The 21,631-nt window shown below is 37.3% G+C and overlaps 1 protein-coding gene across 1 annotated transcript in view; it reads right to left on the minus strand.

Annotated features, from left to right (window-relative positions):
* Window positions 1-17,738, minus strand: part of cdh23 (cadherin-related 23) — a 213,815-nt gene extending 196,077 nt beyond the window's left edge. The window contains exons 1-2 of the mRNA XM_087803328.1: window positions 17,634-17,738; window positions 14,487-14,561 (exon numbers count right to left, since the gene is read on the minus strand). Coding sequence (XP_087659454.1) covers window positions 14,487-14,561; window positions 17,634-17,727 — 169 coding nt within the window. The 5' untranslated portion in view covers window positions 17,728-17,738. The remainder of the gene's footprint in view (window positions 1-14,486; window positions 14,562-17,633) is intronic.
* Window positions 17,739-21,631: the final 3,893 nt, after the last annotated feature.

Below are 21,631 nucleotides of genomic sequence, written 5' to 3' on the forward strand. Positions count from 1 at the left end.
TTTTAAAAACAGTTGTTACAAAGCACTCACTTTGTAACAACTAGTGTGTTGATTAAAGTGTGTCTTAAACTGATCTTGGACTCTATTGTATCATCAGTGTGTGTCTGTTTGAGCAAAACTATCTTTTCATTGAAATTATTGCATTAGAAAATGTGCTTAAGCTCCGCCCACTGAAAACACTGTTTTTCTGGAGATAAAATAACCTTTAACATAACCGCAACCACTCTGCTGTGATTGGCCAGGCATCAAGGTTTGTCACTGTGTGTCCTCAATCCCAGAAGTCTCAACTTCAAAGAGCATCTTTGTATAAACAAAGCGGGGAGTGATTACATTTCTTTGGAGGAGGAGTGGAGCCACTATTACATCATAATGGCTCTTGTAACCTTTTGTTCGCTGAGATTTTAGACGGAGTACAACTTTATAAAGTAATAAACTCAAAACACAGTCATGATGAGGGACTTACTGCATCTTGGAGAGGAAGACTTCAGGAGAGTTTTCACTTTAGTTGCCCTTTAAAGCAATATTAAAATGTGTGTTTCGCTCTATTGCTTTCCAAGTTTGTGAAAATTCTGGTGAAATATTTGTCTACTCTTAATGTTAATTAAAGGGCTGCAGGGAAGAAGGAGAACAATATTTGGATTTCAAAGTAATAAGATGGTAGTTAAGGTGAGGAGGAAAGAGACAAGAGTACAAAACACGGATGCTGCGTTGATTGAAGTGGAATTTAACAATCAATTAATCTGAATAATTCATACTTTTAGCATTACATTCGGATCTTTTTTACTTGTTTGCCATTGTCACTGTTTTGTTAAGTCACTTCTGTTCACTGTGCAGCTAACACGCTGTTGTTTATCTCTCTTTATACAATCTTTTTCTCCCAATAGTCTATATATAAGAGTTGAAGCAGACTAAATCCAGAGACTAATTTATTATTAAATATATGATTCTATGGTTTTAATTGTAGCCAAGTAGCCAAAAATAATGAGCTAAAAAATAAGGCGACGATCCGAGACGTCGCGCCCTTTAGAGCAACAGCCATTAACAAAAGACTGCTTTATATTAACACATGGACACACTTATACCTCCACATGCAGCCACTTTACTGTTACAGCTTCCCTGCAATGAAGCAGAGAGAGGCGGTCGCTGATGTGAAACATCAATTTCCAGGTTAGCTGCCCCGCGTGGCTCAGGCAGGTATCAGCCGTGACCCACCTGGGCTTGATAAGCAGCTGCAAGAAGCCGATCTGCCATCCACCGTGTGCCACTTAGTGCCGGCGGGAATGTGGTGGTCTTTGTGCGCGTGCACACGCACACACGCGGCACTCACACTGTAAAAAAAAGGTGTATAAAGGTGTACAATTTAAACCAGCATGAAGCGCGTTCCTCAAGAGAGGGAAAAAACAGCCGATTCACATATGCTTGGATCCGATCGGCTCCACTTTCTCTTACTTTGACCATCTGATTGGGATGGATTACTGGCATTAGGATGCGTCTAATCCCACAGTCTTACCCCGAGAGACACAACAAACTAAAACCCACCACCTCACGATGGAATTAAACAATATTCCTAATTGCTGGATTTAACTCTTTTGAGAGAAATAAAAAAATAGTGTTGTTATTCCTTACAGCATCTATGAAAGAGACATTCTGATACAGATCCGTTTAGCTCGGGTCCCAGCTTCTTTTTTTCGGATCTGTGTGTAAGAGCCCAATCCCTGTTGGTCAGGTAATCTTATTTCGCTGCCAACATCCCAGGGAAGTCTGTCGGCTAGGTTTCTTGGCAGAAACGGCTCTTTTCCACAGACAATTTCAATTATCTTTTGCAGCCCAAAATAAGTGTCACAGTTTCTCAAACTGTTGTGAGTGACTTTAACTTTTTATTTAGTCTATGCTACAATTGATTGTTGAAGCGCTTTGTGACCCTGGTCTGGAAAAGTGCTTTACAAATAAAAATTACTTACTTACTTACAAAGCATCTTGGTGTTTCAATACACCCTGGAAATCTTATAGGAGGAGCAAGAACCTGAACTTATTTTCAACACTGGAATAAACTAGAAATGTTATGATTAATAGACGTTATACAAAACAATAGAATATATACGTGTGTGTGTGTGTTAGGGATGTGTGTTAGCAAAGATGTTAGCGATACGATACGTATCACGATACATTGTGATACTGTAGGAACAACAATATATTGTTTGTTTTAAAGAAACAACACTTTTTCTGACTTTTACTTAAAAAACTACAAATACATGAGTAAATACTTTCTCCCTAATCAAATGTGATAGTGCTTGTGTAATGTAAACTTATATTAACAATGCACAATAAAGTGCATTAACAGTCTGAGTGTTTAATTTTTTAAAACTCTGTTTTAAAGTCAAAATGAGTCCAAACATCCTCTTTAAAGGCTGAGTTTAAATATATATTTAACCTTTGAAACAACATTTTATTTTAATTCAAAGTCATTTTTACAGTATCAGGAATAAATATATTGTGATGTATTGTTATAACGACATTTTCTTACACCACTAGTGTGTGTGTGTGTGTGTCTATTTAAATAATCAAAAACATTTCAGGGAAATGTTTTCACCACTTGAATGGGAAAATCTCCCAGATATATCTTGATTTATACTTTAAATTAAGGTTGTCACAAGAACCAAAATGTCGGTAAAAAATACAAACATACCAGCTATTTTTGGTTCTGTTATTTCAAGTTAATAAACACTGTCTTGTTCATGCCAGTTGGATTTGCTTTTTGCAATACTTAAGATTTGAGGTTGATAAGTGTTGACTAATGATTAACCCTTAAATCATGACCTGCAAACATGTCTGACGTTCCAAAACTAAAGCAGGAAACTAAAAGGACCAAACACTTTCGGAAGACATCCGGACTTGTTTAAAGTCAAGGATGTTCAAGGTGAGAGAATTAAATGTGGCGATACAGTTATATAATGAAACTTTATGAGATGCTTTCTGAGGGTTGCAGACCTCATGCTATTTGAAATAAAACTTTATTTTTTTCCTTTACAGTATCAGTCGGATGACACTGACCAGGAGCAGGAGAGTCATGGACTGAAGCCAGGAGTCACAGAAATCTTTGAAAAGCAAAGGAAATAAGAAAACATGTGTTCTTTTTGTACTGAAAGGCTGTTATCTATATGCTGGCATCTATAAGGAAAAAAAAATCTTTACCATCACCACTCAATGTAAAATTATTGATTGTTGGTTCTGTTTTTTAATAAAGTTGTGAACTTAAAAGTAAAGCCTTCTTCTTTCTTTTTTTTTAACCATGGTATTGAAAAAAATACAATACAATCCAAAATATATTTAATGTAATGGTGCAGTTACTATTGTCCATTGAGTACAACATGCGTTACATGAAAAACAAAAAAAAACTGGAATTAGAAGTACTAGTGAACGTATGAAAGTGGAATGGAAATCTTACATCTTAGTGTTAATAACAAAACTCCTAACATACGTTCTTATTTTCAGTCATTGCGGCTTGAAAACATTCAACATGCCCACTATATACCAAAATGTTGGACTATTTTGAAGACTAAAAGCATAATGGATACTCAGTTATTAAAACTGAATAAGAAAAAATAAGTATACAACATATAAATGCCAGACAATTTTGAAAAACTAAACAATTTTGATCATCCTTAAAAAAAAGTCTCAAACTATTTCCTGATCAACTTAATATTCATTCAATTATCTTGGGGATACAGTTACTTTTAATGGGTTTCCTTTTATTGCCAGAATCAGAAACATCTCAACTCATTTACAATAGTGTGATTCATGTCAGACATGTTTAAAATTAGCAATTGTTAACTGTTAGTTTAAATTCATGTTTTCATTTGTTTTTTGTTTTTTCATGATCACAGAAATGGAGAAATGTAATTCTTGTGCTTCATTTAAATGGTGGCATGGAAAGGGATGAACCCGTCTGAAGTCTTTGTTGATTTTGACATGGAAAAAGGCTTGAATTCGTGTCACGAACAGATTCTTACATCTGAATATTTTTTGTGCCCCATTTGGGTTCGAATTAACGACCATTTTTAGTTGGAAATCAATGCAATTCTTAGTACATATGAGTCTGAACTTGTCTGCAGTGGAAGATGAGATTCAACACAGGCTGACACTGAGCTTAAGACCAGGTTTCATGGACATTTTTGGAAGGTACTCTCAGAGGAAAAGTATCTTCTTATGAGGAAATATGCTCTTCACGGACTGAACTATTTGAATCCAGTTATTTATGTAAGTCAGTATTTCTATGAAGATGATTAAATCCACACATCCTTCCATCATGACTGATTATCAGTCCATTCACTTCATTCAGTGCAAGTCATCTGAGTAAAGTATGTTCTTACTTATGTTGAGCAAATTTAATGAAGGGAGATCTTTTGAACTTGATAATTATAAAAGTAGCTCACAAACCGAAAGAGTGTGGGCACCCCTGATTTAGATCATTTAAATGGAAAATTTAAGATTATGATATATAAATACTTTCCATGGGTAACAATCATGGACTGACATTGATCTCTTCTTGAAGATGTGACTATTCCACAAAATATTATATCATTTGAATGTAGAATTTGATAATTAAATCATAATATTGCAGTTAGGAAGCATAATATTAATTGTCAAAGATGACATGGTTATTATATAAATCAATTATATTATCCCAAGTTAATATTGAATGGATGCGATCCTTGCCTGATGACAGTAGGTCTGATGTTGCTCACAGTGGAACAAGGGACCGCTTAGGGAGATGGTGTGTTTGCTCAGACGCGAAACAAATTAGAGGGAACATTGGTTAACACCCAAAAAAAGCAATAGAATAACCGACCCAAGCACCAAAATAATGATAATTTGCGTTTATTTGAATTATTGGTGGTATAAGTGGACATACGTAGAGGAGTGATAGTAGGAGACATATTAGAGCACAAACAGTAATAAACATGACCATATTTCAGCTCAATCATGAATGCATAAATAACCGGAAAGTGTTTGATAGCATTTGGATGGAAATGTATCGCCGTCAAGACGCGACTTGTTTAAACATCAATTGCATCAAAATCCACTTAGAAGTTAAATGACCCGACTCTCAGTCTTCCAGCTGCATTAATATGAAGACGTAAACAAGGGTGTATCATTTGAGGAATAAACCTTCAGTAATAAAGGGGGGGGCACCCCTAAGAAAACAAGAATGACGGGGAAGACAGTTGAGCGGGGAAAGGATTTGTGAAATCAAAAGGGCAGAGTTTATGAGAGTGCCTTCAAAACACTCACATATACTGTTGGAAAAAAAAGAAGAAAGTACAACGCTATGATGGATGGTGTGTTTGGAGACTGAACCATGGGCCCTATTATTTCCTGCGGGAGTAAGCAGGGAGCAAAGCACCAACAGGGAGATAAGGGATGATAGACTAAACCAAAACTGAGTCCCCTGGTGGATGGCCGTACATGAGCCTTATTGGGAAACTATTGTGGGAGTCAACACCGCCAGCAGACAGCAGAGTATTGTCATGCGAAGAGAGGAGATAAAGTGTAATTCCTTCCTAAAGTGACGTAAGGGTGGGATTCTCACACGGGGGAGAATAACTAGCATTCATTAACAATACCTCCTGGCGATGTTACAAGTCATCTCCTGCTGAGATCTGGAGGGTTCGACCGTCGACAGGGGTGGAATTCTCAGCTGCTGCGGCGCGAAGATAGGATTCATGGAACTGAGACACACAGTCGGTCTCATGCACATCCTCCGACTCAAAACTCACCATCAGTGACAGATACAACAACGGCTGCCAGAGTTGCAGAGAGGACAGACACATCCTTTGCCAATTTAACTAAATGAAGACCGAAAAGTGGCAGCGTAAACAGACTCCTGCTCCCACACCGACGGAGAAACAAATATTGAGAGGAGGATCCAGGGGAAGAAGATTCCATCTAGAACCATGAGAAGAAAACCCAAAAACCGATTGAGATTGTTCCAACAATAATACCCTCATTACTTTTCCATCTGCATTTATCACTTCATCTAACTAGAAGTGCAGCTCATTGTCTTTTCTGAGAGGAATAAAAGCCTGTTTTCTAGCGGGGAAAATCCCGGAGTAATGGTCTATGGTAATCTGAGAATATATTCACCATCCTCGACTCTTTTTCTGTGCATTCGCAGGTCGTGGGGCTAAAAGCTTCATCGGAAACTTGCAAAAGCGCTATTCGCCAACTTCAGCTTTCCGAAACTTTTAGCGTCAAAAATAGTATTTCTCCAACTGGTGTGTCCATTCAATTCCTTAAGACAGATTTATCACAAAAGTATTACAAGTTTCAAGCATTAGGAACCATTTTATAACAGTTATATTTCAATCAAACTTAACCAAAGAATTGCATTATTCGCTTTTCATGACTTACATATTCATGAATAAATGCATTTCATGTTCAAGTCACTTCAAGCCATAGCATTTTTTTTAATCTAAAGGTTACATAGCATGGAGAAAAAAAGGTGTTTAAAAAACATAAAAAAAAGAATCCTTTTTATATTATTAAACCTTAAAATTGTTGAGTCTTGCTGCTTTGCTAGCAGAAAGTTTCATTATTTGGCAGTAGCACTGTTACTGAGTCGCTGAAATTGGTGGAAATTGAATTTGTTGGACACGACTTCTCAAAAATAACAATGTGTTCATTTTGAAAATGAAATATAAGAAATGCTGTGTCCGTCTTTTGCTTACATATACAAGGGTCTCCTCGAGGGGCCGTGTACCTTAAAAAACACCCCCAAAAAAAGTAGCAAGAATATATTATTTAGAAGATTTACACAATTAAATTCACCTCTTTTAACATTTAAACCATTTGTTGTGATTTTGTGGTGGTGTTCTTGTTTCAGGTTGGTTTACGAAGCAAAAAATAACCTTGGAACCCAGTGGCTGGTGAAAAATATTCTAGATGGGGATCTTTTGTAGTACATTTTAATACCTATCGTATATATTACATGTAGAAATCAACACTTTTATCTTATCAGTTTATTATGCTCCTTGTTTAGACACTGAAGAAAACATATTTTAATTATATTCTAACATATATCATACAGAATTAAACTAAATTATTAAAAAACTAAAGGAAAGATTTTTACAACAAATTATCCCAAACACACAAAGACAAATACACTGCAAAGAAATAATAATGATAGCAGTATCTGTTAATGCATTTGAGCCTCATTATTATAGTTTTTAAAGCTCCTTCTACTCACAATAAGTAGTAACGAAAAATATCTGTAATGCAATAAAGGCAAGTCTCCGTCAAAAACAAGTTAGAGGTTTCAATACGAGGCACTGTCCCAACAGAAGTAAATCCGGAACACTGTTAATACTTATGATAATCTGCGGTTTATGATTACAGAAAAGCTAACAGAGCCAATAAGCTGAAGGAGTAGAGCTGGAGGGAACGCAGAGGAAGACAGTGTCCAGGAGAGAGAGAGCGTTGACAAGCCATAGTTAATGTGAAGAGCCCGAGGCAGCTGACAGGAGGGAATTGGCTGCAGCCAGAGTACACAGACATTATCAACATGTTTAGGGGAAGGCTTCAATAAGTTGTTCCCCGGGGCTCCTTCCAGCTCCTTAATTATTATTGAATTAGGAATGCTGCAGAGCTAATTAAAAGTCGGAAGTATTTACAGTGGGCAGAGAAGAATGCGAGGAGGTAGATTTTTACCAAAATCGAGAGATTTAAATCAAAGATAAATTGTTTTAATACAAATAATATGCGCGTTTTTTTTTATTAAATTGAACAGATTGCTTCTGTCGTTTGCCTTGAAACGTCCCACCTACACAGTAACCTTGTATGCAAAAGAGTTGTTTGTTTTTTGAGAGGTTCAAATAACTCTACTTAATAGAAAACCTTTACAATTTGAGAGAGACGGCCGTTGTTTTTACCGACTCACTCGAGAGAACCTTATGTTGGTGATGCAGGGTCGACGTTGACAGCAGTGCTCAGGGAAGAAATTAGTGATAAAACTAAAGTGTGTGTGCTATATTTACAATACAAATCAATACAGTCAGAAGTTGAATCGCCTCTTAATACATAGCACTACTTCATGCTCGCACCTGCTTATCCCGACGTGATGACGGTTTCACCTTCAAGATGCCAAATCATCAGTTTAAATCAACAGCTAGTGGATCCAATAAACCTTTTAGTGCCAAGACTCAATGGGCGGAATCTTATGACAAATAAAAGTTTGTTTTGTAACTTGTGTGGGGGGGGGGCTGGACCTTCACAATCATTATTAATAATGACACAATAAAATATCAAAGACAAACCACAACTGACTAAAAATGCTATGCTTTTACAAGTGACTGAGTGAACTGGTGACGTTTGACTCTCAGGACAGAAAATGGCTTTTTATTCTGGGGATTTTGTTTTCTTTAAATGTAGCAGTGACTTCCTGATGTTGCTATTGTCGCGCTTTTTATCAAATAGTCCCGTGTTGGGTGCTTCGTGATACAAGGTTTTTTGTGTAAGTCGCTGATTTGCACTGTTGTCCAATAATAGCAATAATATTACCTTAAAAAACTTTTTTTTTTTCACTTACGCCATGGATTCATGATGAATAAAAAACAAGAGTTTAATGTAAAATTCAGCTTCGTGTTTATTTATTTTTGTGTACTAATGTAAGTGTACATTTATGCACGATTTCCTCATGTTTTATACTTAATATTATATTAGTATATATTAAAATCCATTGTGTAACAAGTCTGCATAGCTCAATGGAAACAGCTTTTTTCGAGTTTATTTAAAAGAGGCATTTTTGTGTTCATCGTGACTCCATGGCAGAAATGATACGGTAATGTTGCCCGACTATTACTGGCACCAAGTCAAGTTAGACGTATCTTAAATCAAAACTAGTGTCAGGAGACGCCACAAACAGGATTGACAATGACAGCCATCTACTGCCAGAGACACACCACTACCTCCCACTGCCTCTAGGGGGACCTCGCTGTCTCTCGTGTTTCGACTGATTGTTGCTTTAAATGCTTAAACAATAATGCGAATATTTTCTAAACATAAATAAATAACAATTTAATAGTTGCATAACAATTGTCAAGACAATTTATAAACTATAAAAATGTGTATGTATTTCAAAAGTCATGAAATGTACTAACATGATTCTGACGTATTTTAAGCTGTACAAAGAAAGATTTCCTGCAACATAATAATAGTGTAATACCTGCATGCCAGTCAAGGTATTTATTGACTTAAATTAAGTATAAGACACGAAATACCCAGAGTTTGGGAAAGTGCTAACTCAACGTAACAAAATAAACCAGGTAGTGTTTTAAAGTCGACTTCACTCAGGCATAAAAGGAGTTGTAAACAAACAAATAGAGGCTGGATTCCTTAGAAAAAAAGGTTCTAATCCGCTAAAATTTTGTTTTGCCATTTTCAATGTTTTTTCTTGTACATGATTGTGCCACAAGAGTGACTTTTTAAATCCCTTATTCACCTTTAAAGTGTTTCTTCCCTGCATCTCAGGAGTCAAACAAAATGTGTTGTTATCGGTCTTACCAACCATTTTAGGGGTGATATGTACAATCTTAGAGCTTTGGAATGACTCACAGTGAGTAAGCTTAGTGTGAAATGTGCAACCGTGGCAGAGGTGTGCGAATGTGTGTCTCAGTGCCTTTTTTTTTATTCGCCTGTTCACACGAGGAGATGTCAGAAATGGCAAATGTGTTCTATATAATGTTGCTAAGAGACAAGAAACTGGCAACATACTAGAAAGCGAAATAAAGAAATGCCCAAAACATCCAAAAATCTGCTTTTGAAGCTGCTGGTGTCGTCTGTATCCTCTCGTCCTCAGTTGTATTGCCTTGCACATCTCTGATAAATAACAAAAACGGCAAAAGGTGTAATAAAATAGGTGCAACAAAATCGACAAAGCTTCTACTGTCTCGTTTCTTTCTTTCTTTGAAGCTTCATGAAGCAGTGTCATGTTGTGTAGAGGTCAGTAGGGGGCGCCATCAGTTTAAAAATGATGTTGCATTAGAACAGGAGTTATTGCAGATACCGCCATCTAGTGGGCTCTGAAAAATAATGACACTGCTTCATGAAGCTTCAACAGACCATCATTGCTTAAAGGTCATAAAGCTAATACATTTTAAAGAATGTTGAGTCATTAGTCAAACCAGTTTTAGATTAAAAACATGTAGTAAAATAAATACAGAGCCTACGATTGATGAGGACACATGATTGAACAGCTGAATTTAAAATGTAAGTATAATCCTTCAAAGCACGGTTCCGGACAAACTGCTACACAACACAAACTATATTGCCTCAGAGAGTAGAAGTTGCTTTTTTCCCCACAAATGTAGCGTTTGCTTGGCGAGCTAATTACTCAGTGGAGAACTTCATCTTCAGAATCAGTGCAAAGTGGATTAAGAGATGAGAGCATTTAATCAAAGTGTTCCTCCTTCTAATTACACATCCCATTTACTGACACAACACACACACACACACACACACTCATCTGCCACTGTATTTAAACATCATCTTCCGTACTTAGCTGGCCCGCTGAAGAATGAATGAATCCACGACCGCAATGAATGATTTGCTGAATTTGCATTTTCCAAGCTACTTATACATAAGGGTGAAAAATGTGTGTATTATTTTTACCATTTGTATTATGCCCCCCCCCCCCCCCCCCCCGATAGGCTCAAACAAACCTTGCAAACCCCCTTTTTTTTCCCTGACAGTTGTGTTGTTATCACAACTGTACAGGAAACCCATTTCCTGATAGACCGAATCTTCGGAGCATCTTACCGAGACCTTGTTTCTGCGTCTGAACGAAAGCACTTCCTCGGCGAGGAGGGATCAGGCAAACCTGGGGCTTAAGATCAAGTCCTCATTCAAGTTATGGATACGTTTGCTAATCTCTGTCTTCAATCGCATTATCCTGCCCGCTGTGCTGGGTGTAAGTTGCTGGTGTGCGCTGTCAGAAAAAAACACCAGGCTCAGGCATGAAAAAGGAAAAAACAGCCTTTTGTTTATCAATTGTTCTGTATAATCTGAAACAAGGACGATTTCCTTGAGCAGAGAATGTTATCTGCATGTGGACGCAAAAAAAACAACTTCAAATATAATGATAAACGACATAATGATTTCAATTTGTTAGACTAAAGTGTCACTTTAAAACCTGAAACTGACTACCTTATCACCACGGCAACTTGTTACCGAGGCAATTCACTTTTAATGAAATGCATCCAGTCAGGTTTGGAACTGATCACTGAGCTCCAGTGAAACACTTTCACTTTCAGACAGTCCGACAGGTGCCTATTAACGTCCACATCTCTGATGAAATAAATGCCTTTAAAAGTATCGGAGCCGGTCTACGATATGAATAACTAACTTTGTGACCTCAAACTGTTCTTCATTTCGTGTCCGACTTTTGGTTTATTTTAATTAATTGCGTCATTATATATGGAGGGTGAACCATATCAGCAATAAAATTGCCACTGGGAGTATTTAATATAGCTGTAGTGTGATAGCTTATCATATGTGTGTGTGTGTGTGTGTGGGTGGGTGGACTGTGAGTCACTGTTTAATCTGGAGAAAAGATGACAATCCCAAAGTAGAATTATTTTGCCGTAACACTGTTGCGGTGAGACAGAGTTCAGCAAGGAAAATCATAAAAAATGTGATGTATTAGCACAGACACGGAGTAATAAAAGAAGCCACAACTTTCGACAAACAAGAAAGACAGCGTAAAAAAAAAAGTGTTTGCTCAACAATTATTCAACGTTGGCTAAAGTCTAGATTAGTCGACATTATTATATTTAAACCGTGCACATGAACAGGCATTTCAACATTTGCTTATACACATTTCTGATACTGCAGATATTAATTATTAAATACAACACAGTTTGTATTTATTCAAATTTTAGTTTCCAACAAATCCAAAAGTCAATTTAAAACCTTCTACTTTTGACAAAATGTATATATTTTTTATCAGAAGGTCATTTAACATGAAAACAAAGACAATCAGACCAAAACAAAATACATTTTCAGGTTGATTTTAAACATATGAGTGGGTTATAAACTAAGAGATGGTAGAAGGACATGAAATATTTACATTACAAAATTGGATTAAGCCCCGCCCACACCTTCTCCCACTATTCCCATGGTGATGTCATGAGGGGCTGGACCTAATACAAAAGACCCTGGACTGGTTGCCGGTCATAAAAATGGGCACAGATAGACCATAGACACAAAATCAATTAAGTAGTGTGTATCTATCACAAACTCAAATAGCCTCAGGTCAGAACCAAACCATGACCTTGTCTTTCAGAGTCTGTGGCAACTAGGGTGAGAAAAAATGGATACAACAATATAAATAGATATTTTTATTCCATATTATTGTATAATAAACACATACTGATGTCTTATTTAAAATCTTATTTTATTTTAATCAAAAATATTTAAAGGTTTATATTTTAAGAAAGTATGCGCCGTTTGTTCATTTCGGTGTTGTAATTAAACTTCTGGCTGCTAGATGTGATTAAGTCAGTTAAAGGAACAATGAAATCCCACAAGATCCCAGCAATTACTGAGGATGAGAGGATACAGTCAACTCAAGCAGCTTCTTAAGTATACTTAAATGTTTTGGATTTCAATGAAGAATTATTTATGCATGTGTATCGAAAATATATTGTGTCGTGAGTGGAAAAGTAAGTAAGAAAAGTATCACTTCAGACCTAGAGTGCAACATCAAGTACACTTCTCTTTACTCTAAGAGATGAGGTGTTTCCCAAATTGTGCACTTCTGCACTTAAGCTTAATATTTTGAGTACACAAGTGGGTCCACAATGAGCAGTGTGCGAAAATGTAGTGCAAACTCAAACAGCCAGAAAATGTAGTGTGGATCGATGGACACTTTCCACCCTTAATGGCCGCCATCTTAGTAACGTAGAAGACGCTAAACGGAAGCTACGATGCGTTTTCTGAGCAGATACCGGCGTAAATGTCTTGAGAAAACACTAATTTTACCACAAAACACCACAACAACAATAATTACACAATGAAACACAACTTAAGTTGCTTTTCGATTAGTGAAAAGCGCTGTCAAGTGCGGACGATAGGGTTTCAGTGCACTCTCTATCAGTGTACTGTAAAGTCTTAAAAACTATAGTATATATTTCACTACGTCGTCTGTATAAATCAATTTCCAGCAAATGTTTCAAAGAACCTTTTTTATTTTTTAATAAACTTGATAAACTCCTAAAATTCTAAGCGGTTTATTTGCTGGAGGACGTCCAAGAGAAGCACATCTGCTCAGCTAATAAACAATAATCCTGACAAATTGTTACTGTCCGATCACTCAGCCCGCCCTCATCATCCCTCTGCTAAAGAAGCCGTCCCCGGCCCCCCGGACGCCGCCGACATGACAGAGAGCTCTCTGGACCGGTACCAGTTAATGTTGGACACCAGCCCAGCTGCTGGAGGACACGCTGATTCATGACCGGAGGGCAACCTGGCCCGGGCAGTTAGGGAAATTAGCACCACCCACCAACACGGATAATGGACTTCAATTGTACACCAGAAGAATTAAAGGCTGGCGTAACGCCACGGACGGTTTAGCGGGGAAAACACTCCAAACCAGGCAACTATTAGAGAAACGCTGTTCAGTTTATGATGACATAGCGTGGCCTTCGGTTGTAACTGCTTCGCTCTTTGGCAGAGCAAAAAAAAAACAGTTAGATTTTAATGATAGAGAAGATGCCGGAAGGCATGGCTATCTGGAGTTGAAAACGCGGGTTTTGACTTTTGCTTAAAAGTTTTATGATTCACGGAGAAAGAGGGGGGGGTAATAAATGGCAGGTTGTCTGACAGATGTAACCGCTAATATGCATCAGGGTCTGAGGACGGGAAATTAAAAAGAACTGCTCCTGAGGTTCAATGATTAAAGGACCAACAAGCAAATATTCAGGGAGGAAAAAAAAACAGAAATCAATACAATATATATTCAAATTCAAAGCTGCTGTCAGCCGGAGAGATGATGACATACCGCCGATCATTAAATTGACCTGCCAATCACGGCCGCCCACAAAACTAAAAAAGAAAACAGCCGGGAGGAGAAAAGTAATCCAGGAAGAATCATAGTTCAGCGGCTGACAGCGGTGGGAGATACAACGTATAAAGGCAGCGTACAATAAAAGAACATCAACTCTATTTTTCATTCAGACATGAAATATTTGAACTAGTCCACGTTTCTCCAGCTTTACGGCGAGCTGTATATATTGCACTTGCTGTTCAGCATCAGGGATATCTAGGGCCTTGATATTGCACTAGCTCTCACCATCTCTTGGCTTGTTCGTCTCTTTTATAATGTATGCTCGCGGAGAGACCACCCCTGTGCTAAGAACAAGTTAGCTTTGCTTGAAATCTTCCCCCAAAAAAAAGAGAAAAAAAGTGGTTTCTCAATCCACAGAGAGACTTACCGACAGGCATATCTTCATAGATGAGGAGATAAGTTTCGAAGAAGTAGTTCAGGAAACGTGGCGGCTCGTTGGAGGCTGCAACGGACAGTAAGAAAAGTAATTTAAATAATATCCCGAAGCCATCCGGGGAGAATTGTACCCGTTTTGCTGTGAAAACACTTCAGCGCTTTTGTACATTACACTGCATATAAATTACCTAATCAGCATCTAAACATTCTAGCCATAATGGCAGGGATAACAATTTGTTGCTTTCTTCATAAGAGCTGAAATGTTCACTTCCACAAATTATTGTGATGGATTTCATAGCATCTTCAATAAATGCATTTATGAGAACCACATTCTGACTGGGGATTCAAAAAAACGACTTCCCATATCTCTTATAATGCTTTAAACAGATTTATTTGTTTAATATATAAAAACAGTTGTTGGCTTTGTGTATTGACTTTTTTTTTTTTTTTTAGGTATGGTTGGCGGCACCAAAAAGTTTTCTCCTGGGAAAACAAGTTGGATGGAAGTAGTTGAAATCCAATTGGATCCTCTTCTCTTTTGGAAAGCAAAAGCACAAGATCATAATAATATTTAACTTATTCTCTCTTGGGAACGTTGGAAATAACAGTGAATCAACTTTTGTTTTTAAAGAACAAATATAAATGTAAAAATACATTTAGAAAATCTGACGACTATACTGTAGATTTACCCCAACATAAAGGGCACAAACAGTATTAAGGAAAACTGTTTTTTTTTCCAACTAACACCATCTATTTTTTTGTTGTTGAATATAACTGTTTCTTGAAGGAGTCAGTAGATCATCAAACACAGAGAGAGAGGAAGATCGTTCCAAAGCTTAGGAGCAACAGCCTGGAAAGATTTCTCTCCTCTGGTCCTGAATCATGTTCAGGAACCATCAGTAGATTCTGATCCACAGACCTCAGAGCCCGAGCTGGGGTGTAAGGCTGGATCAGATCAGTAATGTAAGAAGGAGCCTGACTATGAATAGATCTGAAAGTAAGAACCAGAATTTTAAAGTTGGTCCTGAAAGACACTAACAGCTAGTGAAGAGATTTATGGATCGGAGAAACGTGAGTTCTTCTACTTGAGCGGGTCAGAATCCTCGCTGCAGAATTCTGTATGAACTGTAGTCAAGACAGCTCCTTCTTGTTTAGACATGATTTCACAAAAGTTAGTATATAAAGTATTAATACATAATATATTTTCAGATTTTTCTATGTTGGACTTGCTGTGGTCCTATGATACATTCACATGTGCATTTCCTTTTTTTAAATTTTATTAAGAAACAATATCATCATTGAAATCATTATTATCATTCAAAATTTAAAACTGTTTAGATACAAATTCATTTATAGCCGAGATTTCGTTTTGAAGCTAAAAGTGTGCAGTATGTTGATATTTTGATGACCTCAGGTACCTGCTTTAGGCTCCAGGGTTATCTTTGATCATCTTTGCTCGCGGACAGAATGTAAACTCCCTGTTTGAAGTCCAAGCACTTCCTGAGGTATGCCAACTCTTTAGAAGTACTTGATACTTTTTTAACCAGAGATGCAGCCATTTTTTATTTATACTGTCCTTTGTGCAATATAGGGTTTTGAACCAGGAGTCGTCAGCCGCCGCCGCCTTATTCCTGACCGGTGGCGTTATTGCAGTGTCAGGTCAGAGGCAGTGAGATGCAGATAAATGGCTGGAGAATAACTAAAGCAATGGCCATCAGTCTAATGCGATAGATCAGAGATGTTATGTGCGATAGAAGCACAGGCTCACGGTGCTAAAGAGAGGGGAGACGAAATGAGGACGGGGCAGAGAGAGGGAATGGAAGGCAAAGGCAGCCGGCTGAGAGACTCCAAAGATATAAAAACCCAGATAAAGCCATTGTGCTTGATGGAAAGGGGTTGTGGCATTCACTTAATAACTTCCACTGCTGCTGCAGCTCTTGGCAGGATTTGAGGTGTCTCCTGCTCATCACTGTGAGCCAGCGATGACTTTAAACACTGAAGCTTTCTCTCTCTGTATCGTGCTCTGGCGCTGGCACACTCGGGGAGGGAACAGATATGTTGCGAGAATGATTAATTCACATTGAAAGTGACGAGTCGTGCATACGAGACTCATCATGTGCATGATCGTACAACATTTTTAAACTGCACTTGAGGAGGGAAATGACATTTCTCAATGGCTTACTTTATAACCTAGGACTGTTTTAGGTGCTATCTTGCCTTAAAATCAGGTTGGTATGACTAAAAATGGCCTTGATATGATTGGAAAACCTAAGGAAAAAGTCACAAGGACAAAAAGTATAACATGTTTTTATAGTATTTTAAAAGGTGCAATCATGCTTTTAGCTGTTTTCAGTATTTAATCTAACAATCATCATAAATAACCTTTTTGTGCTGTTTTCTATTTCCTTAAATAGTTAGCAAGATGGGTAAAAAATTTAAATAAATTCAAGCCAAAACCGTCATCCTTTCCTTGACGCCATAGTCTCCAACATTTCAACACTTTGTGATGTGGTTAATTAATATTATACATTATGTTTTATTACTTCATTTTCTATACATCAGCAAACATGCACATATAATTAAAAGGCAATTAATTAAAAAAAAAATGATAATTCAAAGTTATTTTAAGAAAAAAAACTATATTCAATAGAGGCATCAACGTCGTACACAGTTGCACGGTTATTCAAACATAAACCTTTAGAAAAATCTATATATAAACTATACCAATATATACATGACTGTAAGTTACGTAGAAGCTGCTTTTGACCAATGAGGCATGTGTTTTTTGGTCATGTGATGTAGAAGTCAATAAAGACAGGTTTAAATAAAGTTTTGAGAATTTACTGATTTTGACTAAAGGATTTTTAGTGTGCCTTATAGTCTGAAAAAGTGTGTTAATTCAGTTTTAAACTGTCTCTCTAATGTTGACTATAATTTAGTAGCTTTTTAAAGTGGGTCTAAAAGAATACCTTTTTTTGTCTGATTACTACTGGCAGGGCTTTGCTGTCGTGGGATTAGATTGATGGGTTTTAATTGTGCCGGAACCCTCCAGTGATAATATCGCGCAACAGCGATTGAAAGATTACATATCAGAGATCAAGTATTTAGGCCTCATAAAAACGAGGCACCCTTTACTCACCTTCACAATAAGAGTTGAGAATTACGAGGGGCAGGAGGAGCTTGGCAAATGACATCGTGCCACCCGAACCCACACTCCCCGGCATCACCTGCATCACAGGAGACGACAAAACAAATCTCTTCAGTGAACGACTCACAACTCTCGAGTCTAATAAGGTCAAAGTCGTTTTTCATCAATATGATTACAAAAAGCGGAATGCGTTTGTGTGTCAATAACAGATGGTGGTGCTTGAATTCACTTGGTGAGCCGATGCAAAATTCAAAAGACATAATGAAGACAGTGCCGTCGATTAGCTCCACTTGTAATGGTCTCGTGAATTAGCCGAACGGATAAGTGGAACCGACTCGGAGCAGCTTCCCTCGTAGTCACTGTAGAGAAGCCATCATGTCGGTCAGTGCGGGTCATGATGAAGACGGTCGGCGGCGGAGCTCGCAGGTGTAGCACCGTCAATATTGCCGCCGGGGGAGCAGCGAAGACACGGCTTTAATTAACCGCAAATTGCTGCACGGCCGGATTGGTAGCGATCGCGTATTGATCTATTGTCGCACGAGGCGTCCGGTTAGGAAGCAGCTCCGGAAAATGATTGGTCAGTCGGGGCAGTTTTCCCGACTGAGGCAATATCTGCGGGAAGACGGTTTCCATAAAAGCTGAGTTCCCTCGCACTAACACCTGAAACGACTGTGTAGCACTTCACGGTGTAATTTCTAGTCATTACTTGGCAATAATAATCGATATTTAATGGGTCAATAAATACATGTTTTTAACTATTATGGTTCCTAAATGACTAAAGGAGTTACGACTATCACATTATATCAGAAAAATCACTTTTTTTTCTCTTCATTTTATTTTATAAGGTTTGGTAATTTTTTTATTTCTTGATACATTTCATATCATCCTTCGAACGTATGAATGACCTGGAAGAGCACTTGGAGAGCGCAGACCTCTGCCAAGCTTCTCATTAAGTTCCAAATTTAGAACTATTTCATACATTTATTTAATCTATATCTCTTATTCCATATATGCTTTTTGAATTTGAAATATCCTTTAGCAAGAACACAAGCACATCCTGAAAGTTCACAAATCTTCAAAAATATGTGTGGATCCAGATGGTGATTTGAACCAACACTATCATTTCATCAATTTCCGAAACATTTAATGAAATATAATCATATGTTATTTTGCTCTCAGGCATACAAATCAAATAAACGCGACGTGATCAAGTTAACTTGGTGAATTTTTGATCTGAATAACTGAATAATAACAAAATTTGCACAACACACTAACCTCTGATATACATTATTAGAAGAGACAAATGATATTCATGGTTGAAAATGTTGAATTACTCATATTACGTACACAATCCCCTCCAATATCTCAAGAAACACATGTATAACAACCATACGTTCCATTTGACAGCACAAATAGAGGAATAAACAACATATTCATGTGTGAGGTGATGACAAACAATGCCTCTTCTATCACTCGTCAAATAAACATTCATGTCTTGGAAGTTCTATTCAGACACAAATAACAGGTGAGTGAGAAAGAAGGCTGGTGAATATATTAAAATCCATCGCCAACATATGTCTCGATACACGGGTTAGCAGAGCATGTGTGACAGATGAAATTGGCACATTTATTTTCATTTCCTTAGTGTTCTTGGGTTTTATTTGCATGATGATACAAACAGGAAGCACAGGTGTGGAAACAAAATATGCTTCACACTGTCAAAAATAAAGTCACTATTAAAAGATATTAAACCTGTGACTCAATGTGAAATTAGGGTTAATATTCAGTATTGTTAATCTAACTTGTACATAAAAAATAGTCGTTTGAATAGTAAAATCTGGATTAAATGTTCTGTACTCCGACTGTCTGGTGAAGCTTCATGAAGCAGTGTCATTATTTTCAGAGTCCACTAGATGGCGGTCTTTGCACTATTTTCCTTTGTTTTGAACAACTGTTCTAATGAAACATCACATCATTTTTAAACTGATGGCGCCACCTACTGACCTCTGAACAACATGACACTGCTTCATGAAGCTTCATCGACCCATTACTAGTAGACACTTGTCTTAATATATCCAGTTACGCCAATTAATAACCAACAAAGACATTTTGTTATTATTTAATATTCTTTATACGTCATTGGTTTCTGATTCAGTTAGTTCACATCAATCTCAGTTACCTGGTGGAAAAAATAAATACATAAAAATATAAAATATACTGACACCTTAAGGATTATTTAGGGTAAATAGTTAAACTCAAAATGTTTTTGTTCTGAGGGAGGAAACCAGAGTGTCCGGGAACATACAAACTCACACAAGTAGGATGAAGCAGTGACTGAAACGTGACCACTTTGCTAATCTCTACATATTCATACTCCTACAAAGACATGCTTGAATGAATGTGAATTCTTGTTTTCTCTGCCCTCAATATAACACTACATATTTCCCATTTTTCCCCTCAAGCGCCTCTTGTGCATGAATCAGTTGTTGTCTCCACTGAAATGGTCTATTCAATGTGGAAATAGTTTTTTTGTTCTGTTGTAAATTTTATGAGGAGGGATGTTGTAAGTTGCTCTTCACTTTGCACAAGCAAAGGCTGATCTCCCCGTCGTGTGTCGTCTCTCCACAGGCGCCGGTCACTAACTCTCAGAGACATCTCAGATGTGACGAACGGCTGAGTACGACCGAGTGAGATTGATGAAGACGGACGCATTTGTCCGCCTTAAGTTAACATGGGATATTCCAGCCGCAAGCTCTTCTGCGGCGGCGAGAACTTGATGACTCCGTTAGAATAAAATATGGGCATCAACAAAGCCCTTGAAAAGTTACACATACTTCAACATGTACTGTTGTGATGAAAAGTGAGGACGCCTCTCTATTATTCCAGGACCAAAATATATTCTACGGTAAAAAAAAAGTATATTTCATGAAACTACAGCAAAAATAGTGTCACCAAAATATCCACAAGAAAATGGTTTTAATAACAAAAATCTATACATTAATTTCCTTTGTTCGTATATCACTGTACATTTCTTACATAACAAATTGCAGTGTTTATTTAAAATTATTTATATCTCTATTATCTGTTATTAGCAGTATTCTTTAAGCGTGAGTAGCTGGTGAAAACACATTCTCTTTAGATGTCAATCCAAAAGAAACCAAACTGGAGACACTTCAACTAAACGGCACTTCACAACAACATGATAATCCACAGGGTGTTTATTTTGGTGCCGCAATTAAAACTTTGGCAGCTAAATAGAACCAGTCATTACATCCTCTGTAGCTAAAGGAACAATGGAATACCACGACCAAGGATGACTGAGGACGAGAGGATATTCAAATAAAATAACCTGTTCATTTTTCTTCTCTATTTTCAGCAAATCTATTTTCCTCAAAAAATGTCTGCCAGGCTATAATTCAATGAAATACTTTTTAAAATAAGACAATTGTTGGCACTTTTTGCAACAGGTCAGTGGTCGGCCTAATACAAATCCATTTTATAATAATAAATTAACCAAAGATAATCCTTTTTTTTTTTAAACACATATGACAAATGTTAATTAACAAATAACCAAAAAGTCGCATCATGCCATAGAAAATACAAACTAAAAACATCCTGTGGAGAACCAACCACAAATTAAAGATCACTCATAAAACACCCCTGTCCAAATGGAACGTGCCACTCACCACACCCCGTAACACCCTTATTTTAACTGGGTGGTTCAGTCCCTCTGGTTCTGTTCCCCAAACCAGGACGTGGTGAGTACTGGACCGATTGTTAAAAACAATAAATGCACAAACAAATGGCCAAAGGAAATTAGGAAAGTATGCACTAACAACAGAAAAGCAAATAATAATCTTATGGCGTTCATTGTCACAGTTTACACTACTTACTCTGTGACAGTGACATTTGGGCAGATTTTGGCTTTCAGTTTTATTAATCCAACAAAAAGAGTGTAACAATCACGATTGTGTCACTTAAATTCAGTT

This window comes from Callionymus lyra, chromosome 11 (assembly GCF_982586985.1).
Source record: "Callionymus lyra chromosome 11, fCalLyr1.hap1.1, whole genome shotgun sequence".
Classification (NCBI taxonomy): Eukaryota; Metazoa; Chordata; class Actinopteri; order Syngnathiformes; family Callionymidae; genus Callionymus; species Callionymus lyra.